General features: G+C 34.8%; 1 protein-coding gene across 1 annotated transcript in view; it reads left to right on the top strand.

The window, feature by feature from the left end:
• The window catches only part of LOC149800366 (intraflagellar transport protein 80 homolog), a 169,791-nt gene extending 160,103 nt beyond the window's left edge, over positions 1 to 9,688 (top strand). Inside the window, exon 19 of the mRNA XM_089960015.1 lies at positions 5,379 to 9,688. Within this exon, the coding sequence (XP_089816141.1) occupies positions 5,379 to 5,498 (120 nt within the window). The 3' untranslated portion in view covers positions 5,499 to 9,688. The remainder of the gene's footprint in view (positions 1 to 5,378) is intronic.
• The last annotated feature ends 2,349 nt before the right edge of the window (positions 9,689 to 12,037 follow it).

The following is a 12,037-nucleotide window of genomic DNA, read 5'->3' as shown; positions in this document are numbered from 1 at the left end:
ACTCGCTTATAAGTCAAGTCAGACTGCAAACAACAAAGATCCAGATCCGACGTAGCAATATGCGCCTAAAGATCAGAGTCTGTCTTGTTTGTTCTACTGACTGCTCCTAACTGCACAGACCAAGATCTGCTGGCGCAGTATGCGATGGCAGATCTGTGTCTGTGCAGTTTGCTGTTGGACTCAACTTTTAAGTGAGAACATACTGGAATGGAAAAACTGTGTACCTACAACTCAGTGTTGCAACTTAAATACTAAATACTTCTTTTGTCACTAGTTGTTATTTTTATGTCATAGCCAGAAATATTCACCAGATTTATTTTTTTCTTTACCAGTTTTTGTCATGATAATCATAGACCATTCCCATCTGTGTTGCTAATAACAACAAGCTCGTAATAAGACAACAAAGTAGGTGAAAATTTGGTTGGGTGGATGGATTTCTTGAAAGCATGGTTGTCTCATTGGAAAAGTAAGTTGAAAGCAAGAGAATGAGAAATTAATAATTTTCCATTTGTACTAGAATTACATCAATTGGCAGTGCATTTAAAAAAAAAAGATGGAATGCAGCAGGAATGTATGCAGCTTTTGGTGTGGCATGAAGTGTTGATAGATTTTATATTTGTTAGAGTCTTAGTAACTTTCATAAGGAAATACAATTATTGAACCTTCTCATTGCCATAAATCCAAAAACATTAACCAATAGATTTGTTCATTTTGGTTGTTGTTTCTTCAGAATTGTAATACTGGTACCTTTATGTTTTTTTCTTATTTTCATTGACCTTTCAAAGATTTTTTGTGTCTTTATATTTCATTTTGTAGAAACATATGTTTACATTTATTTGGAAGGGTTTATGTTTGTGAACATTCTAGAGGCCATATTTCTGATATGTGTAAATAGGTTTATATCATCAAGATCTCAGATGGATTATTATGTTTGGTATGGTGTCGGTATGGCATAGTAACACAAGTAGGTTATTCATTTGGAGTTCATTTGAAGTAAAAGTGCCTTGCCCAAGGTTGCACCATGGTAACTGAACCACACTGATTCAGTGGTAGGATCTGAACCCACATCCTTTCAGTCACACTTTTGGCATGAGTTTAGTTATGAGTGACATCCACAAATATTAATGAGAATATCGTGCATTTGAGTTTGTGAACACTCTAGAGGCTATATTTATGATCAGATTGGAATGTAACATTGTATCATTAAAATCTCAGATGAGTTGTGTTATGAGGAACATCCATACATATTAATGAGGGACCTTGCATTTGATTGGCTCAGGTTGTGAACCCGCTAGAGGCCACATTTATGATCAGGTTGGACTGTAACATTTATCATTAAAATCTCATATGAGTTTGATCATGATGCATATTAATGAGGTGATCTTGCATTTGATTGGCTGATCTTGTGAGTACTCTATAGAGGCCATGTTGATGATCAGATTTTGATCAGATCTGGTGTATAAACTTATTTCATCAAGATCTCAGAAGAGTTCTGTTATGATTGGTATCCATGGATATTGTAGGGGTAGTCTTGCATCTGATTGGCTGAGTCTCTGAAGACCATAAAGACCATATATACAATCCAAGAAGGAAAATAAATGATAGAATAATAGATTCTGGGTTTTGGTTTCATTCTACAGTTCATATGTACAATTGGCATTCACAAGGTGAACTATGTTAACTAACTGGGTGGTTGATATTGGCCACACTTGATCTCTTGTTAACTTTTCTTTTACTTGGCAATATATAGCTAGGAATGTGCCGACATCATAGGGGCACCTAGTGGCTAAGTGGTCTGAAGCGCTCTTCGTTACGGATCACTGCCATCTCACCTCTGTCTGCATGGGTTCGAGTCTTTGATTCGGCCAATATGGGTATGTGAGAAGGCTTGCCAGTAGCTTCTGGAGGGTCAGTGGTTCTTTCCAGGGATTTCCCGGGTTCTTCCTCCGCCATTAATACTGGCCACCATGTATAGCCTATTGTGTGCTGAGAAAATGGCGTTAAACCCTAAAACAACAACAACCGACATCATATATTGAAACTGCTTGATTGGTCATTGTAACCTGGTTTAGCAGTATTCTTAGATGAGCCAGTTCAATCATAAATACACAGGAAGAGATCTATAACTTGTGTCCTTTATGGATGGATGTCCTGTATACCAAGGTTAAAATGATCATAAATGCATGTGGAGGGATATATTACACGTCTTTGATAGGTGGGTGTCCTGTATACCAAGGCTAAAATGATCATAAATACAAGTGGAGGGATATATTACACGTCTTTGATAGGTGGGTGACCTGTATACCAAGGCTAAAATGATCATAAATGCAAGTGGAGGGATATATTACACGTCTTTGATAGATGGGTGTCCTGTATACCAAGGTTAAAATTATCATAAATACAAGAGAAGGGGTCTGTTATTTGTGTCCTTTATGACCATATATGTAAAGGCTTCCACTTGGTCTCACTGTATTTAAAAAGGGGAATGCTCCCAAAAAAAGTGCAAATTATTATTGGCAGACAGATTTATAGTTGGCAAGCAGACCATACAAATTGTAATTATTATTTTTTGCAGTTAAAATCTTTCATGTAGAGAACTTGTGCAGTCTGTAATATCTCTGGAGGGTACATAGAGCATTGCCCGTATTGATCTATTCTATCTGGTCATATTAATCTGTCCTGAATTTCATGTCTGCATGTTTTTTTCTTTGGCTTTGTGGATTGAAACCAAATTCAGGATGAAGCTTTACCTCAAGAAGATATGGGTCCTGTTCAATTTTCACCATTTACAACATTTAATGGAGTTATGGCCCCTTATTGCCTTGGACTCAAGGGACCCTTCAATTGTATCACATTAGCAGGGGCATCAGTGGCATATGGAATCATTTCTGTTTTCTTCCCAAAAAGAGGTCATACCAGTGTCCTTCTAAACAAAATTCCACATCTGAAATGTGGATGCAGTTTTAATTGATCTTTAAACCCTTGTCGATATTATTACTATTTTTGGCAATAAAACAACAGTGCCTCAATTCCCAACTCCTTTATCTGGTGTCTCTCTTTTGTAAGGATCTTTTATTGAATCAGATTTTAGATATAATTGCATGTAAGGTATTGGCTTTTAAATTGTTGGATTTTGACTGGGGGTTATTTTGGGTGGGGGAGAGTGTTAGTCACAGTAGCTCAGTTAATAAAGCATCAGGTTCATAATCCAAGGGTTGTGCGTGTGCCGCTTCTGTGTGTCCGCAGGAAAGGCACTTAGCTTCTATTTCCTCAGCAAAGAGTGTTTATAAAAGAAACAGCAGGCAATGCTAATATTGAAAGACTCACTCTTCGATTTAGTTATCAAAATACATGTACGTTGAATCTATGAAACACAGTCAGGGTTCATAAAATTGTCCTTTATGGAAGGTATTACATTATAATGAGGCAAGCTATATACAGGATATGAATTAAATGATGAGCAGATGTCCTTTATATAGATTTTTTCTGCTATTGCAGGTTTCACTAAGTCCTTAATTTCAAGGCATCTTTCATTCATTGGGATCTGACAATTGTGTATAGAATCACTAATGAAAAATTAGACTTTGTTCCTTGATGCTATCAGGACCGTATTGTGAGTCAGAACAAGTGCTGGACTGTTAGCCTGCGGTTTTGGCATGGTTCAAGCTATTACCTGTCAAAATCACATTAGAAAGATATCAGCGCTCAAATAGCAAAAGAATGACTTGAAAATAAATTGCTGCAGTAATGCAACAGGAACCAGCAGTTGTGTAAATCTCTATTTATACCAAGTGGAATAATAGTACACTCCAGACAGACAACATGAGAGAAACAACTGTATCTTTCATCATCATCATTCATCATCACTTCAAACATTCTTATAATTATATGTAATGCTTTCCTTAATACCGTCATTACAGGTCAATTTTACCTTGTAAACACACATTTATTCCCCTTTTATAATCTGAGCATGTTGTTTACCAAGTATCTTCATCAGATGCTTGTCTTTCATCATTAACTCACTTACCCACCTACTCCAACTTACTACCCCAGCCCTATCCTTGATCTCATGAAATGACGAGAAAAAATCTAGAACTGTCGTGAGCATTTTTAACATTTTGTATTCCTAAGTTCAGATTAAGTATTCAGTATCTGTTGTTTAGGACAGGCTTCTGAACTTGATAAACATGCAAGCACATGAATGATTTAGCAGCATTTTCATTGTCATGGAATGGGTTAATTACTGATCAGGTACTATTCAGTTAAATAGGATTATATGGTACTACACAGAATGGGTTAATAAATGACCAGGTACTATTCATTTAAATAGGATTATATGGTACTACACAGAATGGGTTAATAAATGACCAGGTACTATTCATTTAAATAGGATTATATGGTACTACACAGAATGGGTTAATAAATGACCAGGTACTATTCAGTTAAATAGGTTTATATGGTACTACACAGAATGGGTTAATAAATGACCAGGTACTATTCATTTAAATAGGATTATATGGTACTACACAGAATGGGTTAATAAATGACCAGGCACTATTCATTTAAATAGGATTATATGGTACTACACAGAATGGGTTAATAAATGACCAGGTACTATTCAGTTAAATAGGATTATATGGTACTACACAGAATGGGTTAATAAATGACCAGGTACTATTCATTTAAATAGGATTATATGGTACTACACAGAATGGGTTAATAAATGACCAGGTACTATTCATTTAAATAGGATTATATGGTACTACACAGAATGGGTTAATAAATGACCAGGTACTATTCATTTATAATAGGATTATATGGTACTACACAGAATGGGTTAATAAATGACCAGGTACTATTCATTTAAATAGGATTATATGATACTACACAGAATGGAATATTAAATGACCAGGTACTATTCAGTTAAATAGGATTATATGGTACTACATAGAATGGGTTAATAAATGACCAGGTACTATTAATTTAAATAGGATTATATTGTACTTTTTACATTGATCCAGTGAAATCTGCCAGTAAAAGGGTGCAGGTTGAAATCATATCATCAAGTCATCCTGGGTCATTATTCATAAATATCAGATCACCCTGGGTCATTATTCATGGTGTATTAGATCACCCTGGGTCATTATTCATAGTATGTTAGATCACCCTGGGTCATTATTCATAGTGTATCCTTGGGCAACTCAAATTTCCTCAGCACTAAATAACCTACTTCATTTAAATTTGCTCTAAAACACCAAGCCAGTCAAATTCTACAGGGTTGTTAAGGTCATGCCATATTTATTTTCCATTCTTTGGGAATTGTACTCTTGCAGATATTTTCTGAACCCTTTCGTAAAATCGATTATGTTTCCTTTCAGATTGAGATCGACTGGGAGAAGATAGAGGCAAAAATTAGTATGGAATACCAGAAGGAACGAGAACGTCCGGAGAGACCAGTGGCATCCTCTGCAGGAGGTCGCACAACGGTCAAGACATAGTGACACTCACAATAAACTCACTGGATATCATGTATACTTGTCAATTGCGCATTGGCTGTTGATAAAGTTGAACTTGGTGAAAAATGAGCACCATAGACCATTGAAATACGTTTGTTGAAGTTTTGTTTAAAACTGAAAAATGTATAAATTGTTTTGTATTACTAAGACTGAAATTAATTCTAAAGTAGTATACCATGTTTTCCCTGTGAAAAATACATAATTAATAATTTCCCATTTTAAAAATTTTGTGAAATATTTTTTTTTTAATAATGACTTGAAAAGAGGACTGTCTTTCAGTAAATAAATACATGCATTCAGAATTCAGTTTAAATAATCCATGAGTGTGTGACTTTGGTAGAGGAATGAAGGTTACCCTTCAGTGTCAGAAAATATTCAGGCTGTTTTGAATGCTCACAGAAAATGTATTCATGAGTTATATTTAGTTTTGGCTTGTTTTACTTGAAAACATGGAATATAAATGAGGTTTGCCTGTATAATTTATCACTGGATTAAAGGTCTTTAAACACACTCTCTGGAATATAAACATTTCTACTTAATGGGCAGGTGTTCCTGGTTCAAAGGTTGATTATAGAAGTGAAATATTAAGCAGTTTATGAATGGTGTACTTCAACATGTGACACTGTATTTTATATGAAGTGTTCACCAAGGCAGAGTTATTTTTTGTATACTGCTCATTGTTTGAGACATTGATGGAAATAATTTATGCATGCATTTATATAATGTTTGCTTCTAAATAAATCCGTCCATTTTTTTGTTCATTTATCAAGATTTATTTTCTTAGTTTTCATATTGAATTCATGTAAATCATACATTTAGAATTATAATACATAATAATTAAGAGCGGTATTTTAATTGAAATTTAAAGATTGTAAAAACAGCTTTGGTAAGGTGATTAGATGTGAATAACATATCTTACATGGCTTAGTTCTAAAGCAAGTAATTCTCAATAACAGTTCTTAACTTGAATATTTAATTCAGATTTACATCTGACATCATATTCACACAGTAAACTTCAAAACCCCAAAAATAATTTAGGTAAATTTCATCATAATAAGCAGTTTCTCCAGTGTGTGTGTGGTTAGCTCCCTTTTTTCTTTGTTAGGGACTCAATACATTAGGAGCTTCATTCTTTCTCCCAATATGGTGATGCCAAATAAAATACACAGAAGATCCATTTTTAGGACAGTTTAAGTTTTAAAGACATACAAGGCATGCATGGTGGTAGGTTATGAGAAAAGCATGATGTTCTAGGTCAGTGGTTTCAAATTTGTTTTGGTGTGGACCCTAAATTGGCCGACAGGACCTGTGATCTTCAGGCTTATGATATGTTTTAAATATACCGCTTTATAAATAATTCTCTTCAGATGACCAATCATGATCCTACTGAGCACTCCCACAACCTTAATTTGGGATTTGACCTTAGGTTGGCAACCACTGTTATATGCCTGCTTGGTTTAAGACACATGCACTTAGAAGTTACTCTTTTTAAGCAAATTTTGACCAAACTGAAGGGGGGTACTACAGTTATGCCAAATATGGTAAGGAGAATTACTTACATTCTAACTAGTTTCTCGTGATGCCCATATCAGTCTGCTTCAAATGTATTTCTGTTTCTGAAACAAGTTGTATGCCTTTTAAGATATGTACAAGTATTGCAGTATGGTTAGGATAATTACTCACTTGGTGTACAATTATTACTGTGAGTATGATAATGATAATAACTTGGTGTACAAATATTACAATGAGTATGGTAAGGATAATTACTCACTTGTACAAATATTACAGTGAGTATGGAAAGGATAATTCTCACTTGTACAAATATTACAGTGACTATGGTAAAGATAATTACTCACTTGTACAAATATTACAGTGAGTATGGTAAGGATAATTACTCACTTGTACAAATATTACAGTGAGTATGGTAAGGATAATTACTCACTTTTACAAATATTACAGTGAGCATGGTAAATATAATTACTCACTTGTACAAATATTACAGTGAGTATGGTAAGGATAATTACTCACTTGGTAACTAGTTTCCTGACCCATACAGAACTTCTTCAGATGCATTTCTGTGTCACAAAGGAAATGACTTTTATAATATTGACAAGTTATAAGATGGGTAATGAGATGTACCTGTGTAGAACCTCAAGGTAGCGTAATATTCACAAGCTGTGTCAAACTGCATAGACCTAGATCTTCCATTGCATAATGCACTGGAAGGTCTGGGGACATGCAGTTTTTGTGTAGAAATTAGTAGAACAAACAGCATAGACCCTGATTATGTGATGGCAGATCTATCTTTACATTTTTGCAGGTGGACCTGACTTGTAAGTGTGTATATACACTATTCTTTGTCTCCTTGATGAACCTCTATGCAGTGTAGTTTGAGATTCTGTATCATGATATTGTTGTAGGTTAGGGAAGTTCATGTTAACACATTAACCCCTGGTGACGAGTTTACGTGGCAGGAGGTAGTAGCCTAAAGCCGAGCTGTGTAGCATCATGGTCATGTATGATACACTAAAGTGGGTGGTATAATAGAAAGGTAGACAGATGTAGCTCTGCAATGATACCAAATAATCTGGAATTTCAGTTGCACTACAAAATACAGAGGAAAAAACCTCATTTTTTGGACCCGATTTTTTTCTACCCAAAATTCATCAGTGGTCGGAATCCAATTTTGTGTCCAGATTTTAGACTTTTTGGTCTGAGATCTAAGGCAGACAGGTATGAACTGCAAATAGACAGATGAATCTTTGCAAAAAGTAGGATAAGATGGTCATTTGGAATAAAGAGTGGTCTCAATACAAAAGTAATGACCATTGAGCAAAAAACAAAAAAAATAGAACTTTTACCTATCTGCTCATGCGCAAGCCAAATAGCCAATGAAAAATGATGTGTCTAACACAACTAGGCAGTATGTTATTGGATGATCACCTGGAAGTTGGTGTTTTAGGATATATTCAGGAATAGGTTTGAAAATGCGTTTTTTACTCGAATTTCTTACGAAAATGACAAAAACCTCCAGGGGTTAATGTGTTAATAACTGAGCTATCTTTAAAAGTCTTCATCTTCTTTTCTCGCATTCCATTATTAGATTAAAATGATGTAGATTACTACTGAAACAAAATATTTGTGTTGTGTTTGTGCTTGTGTTAATCGCAGTATATCTATAAAGTTACAAAATAATTGAAAAATATATAAATCTATACAAAAAAACACAGTTTCCTATTACTGACAAAAAATATGGTATAGTACTTCCTAATTATACTGCAGTCCATGGTAGCCATGAAGGATATACCACAGTATAATATAGTACATGTTATATATAACTGCACTGCTGAATAATGAAACAGCCATACCTGTTTTATAACAGGAACTGTGTTATAATGAAAGGCCTTACAGTGAGGGAATGATGCTACATAAATTTAACATACATGACAGTATGTGTTAATGTATGTGATTTTCTGCTGTAATCTTCACCAAAAAATGTTTGCAGATAATTTTTCTTGACCAGTGAGTTAAGTGCAAACAAAAACAAAAACAAAATTGAAGTAGGAATATGAATTTATTTCTGTGATAAATTATTAGTTTCAGACCTGCCAATCCTTATGATTTGACCAAAAGTCTTACTGAAATGACCCATAAATTATAGACTTGTGGAATAATAATAAAAAAATTATGAAAATATGGTTCTTGCAGTCAGGTCCGGATACTGGCTTGTACATGTTTGATCTGGATCTCTGGTTTTATGTTGCATTCTTTTAATTAGGAAATTTGGCCATCTTTACACAAGAAACTGGTAATTAAGGTCTAAGAGTACTTTACAATTATTTTATTTAGACATAATGTTTACCTTTGCTGCATATGTCTCTTATCATACTGGTGAACTTGCATGTTTTCTATAGGCAATAGCAGTACATGATATTTCATTATTCCTTACTGAAAATTGGTCTAACTTGAAGAAAAAAATTGACTGCCTTACTGAAAGGTCTGGTTAGGATTTGTGGCTCTGTTGAATTTCCACAGATCTTAGCTCTGTATACCTTAAGGAAAATATCTGTATGTTTATTATTCCTTAACTATCATGACAAATTTGTAAAAGCTGACAAACCTTTATTGAATTAGTGACTCATGTCCGTGATAATAAAATCTAATTATTTCAAGTGCTGCCTCTTTTAATTGAATGCATGTGCTGTTGAAGAGATGAGGTTATGGGTATTACATTACCGGGTAATGGCAAGCATGAATAGAAGCTAATCTTGCTTAACCTGGTAATAGCAAGTAACAGCAGAAGGTAATCTTGCTTAACCTGTTAATAGCAAGCATGAATAGATGCTAATCTTGCTTAACCTGGTAATAGCAAGTAACAGCAGAAGGTAATCTTGCTTAACCTGTTAATAGCAAGCATGAATAGAAGCTAATCTTGCTTAACCTGGTAATAGCAAGTAACAGCAGAAGGTAATCTTGCTTAACCTGTTAATAGCAAGCATGAATAGATGCTAATCTTGCTTAACCTGGTAATAGCAAGTAACAGCAGAAGGTAATCTTGCTTAACCTGTTAATAGCAAGCATGAATAGATGCTAATCTTGCTTAACCTGGTAATAGCAAGTAACAGCAGAAGGTAATCTTGCTTAACCTGTTAATAGCAAGCATGAATAGAAGCTAATCTTGCTTAACCTGGTAATAGCAAGTAACAGCAGAAGGTAATCTTGCTTAACCTGTTAATAGCAAGCATGAATAGATGCTAATCTTGCTTAACCTGGTAATAGCAAGTAACAGCAGAAGGTAATCTTGCTTAACCTGTTAATAGCAAGCATGAATAGATGCTAATCTTGCTTAACCTGATAATAGCAAGTAACAGCAGAAGGTAATCTTGCTTAACCTGTTAATAGCAAGCATGAATAGATGCTAATCTTGCTTAACCTGGTAATAGCAAGTAACAGCAGAAGGTAATCTTGCTTAACCTGTTAATAGCAAGCATGAATAGATGCTAATCTTGCTTAACCTGATAATAGCAAGTAACAGCTGAAGGTAATCTTGCTTAACCTGGTAATAGCAAGTAACAGCTGAAGGTAATCTTGCTTAACCTGGTTATAGTAAACAGCACCTGAGGTTAATCTTGCTTACCCTGGCAATAGCATGTAACAAATGAGGTTAACCTTGCATAACCTGGTAATTGCAAGCAACAACTGAGGTTAACCTTGCTTAACCTGATAATAGCAAGTAACAACTGAGGTTTATATTGTTTTACCTGGTAATAGCAAGTAACAGCTGAGATTAATCTCACTTAACCTGGTAATAGCAAGAAACAGCTGAGGTTAACCTTTCTTATCCAGGTAGTAGCAAGTAACAGCTGAGGTTATTCTTGCTTAATCTGGCAATAGCAAGTAACAGCTGAGGTTTATCTTGCTTAACCTGGTAATAGCAAGTAACATCTGAAGGTAATCTTGCTTAACCTGGTAATAGCAAGTAACAGCTGAAGTTAATCTTGCTTAACCTGGTAATAGCAAGTAACAACTGATGTTAACCTTGTTTAACCTGGTAATAGCAAGTAACAGCTGAAGTTAATCTCTCTTAGCAGACTAAGAATAATTTTTGATCTCCTACAACATATGAAGAAAACCTTAAACTTTTATAACGTTTTGAACTTTGTCCCCTTAATTCAGAAAACACTTTTTCCCCATGAGAGGTTATTGTCTTCACTAAATATGATTAATGCTGGTGTTATATATTAGAGGTAAAAGTGGAATTCCCAGAAAGCCTGGGTGGGGAGCCAGTTGGGGGTCTTATCAGAACGTCTTTCAGCCAGTTAGAGTGCACCATTTGTCAGAACAACGACTGTCAGTCAGTTGGAACGACTGTTAGCTAAAATCGCCTGGTTGTCAAGCCAGCTGACAGACAACATACAACCCCCATGAGATGGGCTCAAACTGGTAATTTTCAAGTAAATTAAAGGATGGTTGAAAGCACAGTTCCTGTTTGAAAAACTACATGCCAGTGGTTAATCAATCAAGAGGGCATGAGTTGACTGGTTTAATGTGTTGTATTAATGTTTTAATTGTACACTAACTTGACAAACGTATTGTGTTCATTTATCCACCCTTCTAACTGACTCCCTGTTCACAAAATGTATAATGCTAAAATGGCTTATTCTCATCGAAGTTGTAATGGTCATCGCATATTCACTTTTGTAAAGGAATGGCTTTTAGTTTGGTCTTGGTTCAACTGTAAAATCCTTACTAATTTCGTTCTTTTCTTTTTATTTTGTTTCTATCTTTTTTTAAATCTTTTTTTATACTCATAGTAATTATCTACCCACATCCACTGTGCTTCATGTTTTAAAACTACATATGTACATGGAATGCAGGATTAAGACGGCAGGACATCAGGTTGGGAAATGCAGGGATAAAGACGGCAAGAGACAAGTTGGGAAAAATTATTCACATTCTGTTTCCTCAGCATTTGTAGTTTAATGGTTAAAATAGTTTTTAAAAAAACATTTTTTTTAAAT

This window comes from Sinohyriopsis cumingii, chromosome 5 (genome assembly GCF_028554795.1).
Source record: "Sinohyriopsis cumingii isolate HCF-2022 chromosome 5, ASM2855479v2, whole genome shotgun sequence".
Taxonomy (NCBI): Eukaryota; Metazoa; Mollusca; class Bivalvia; order Unionida; family Unionidae; genus Sinohyriopsis; species Sinohyriopsis cumingii.
Note: the sequence above shows the minus strand (reverse complement) of the source record. Positions and strands in the feature narration are given on the sequence as shown.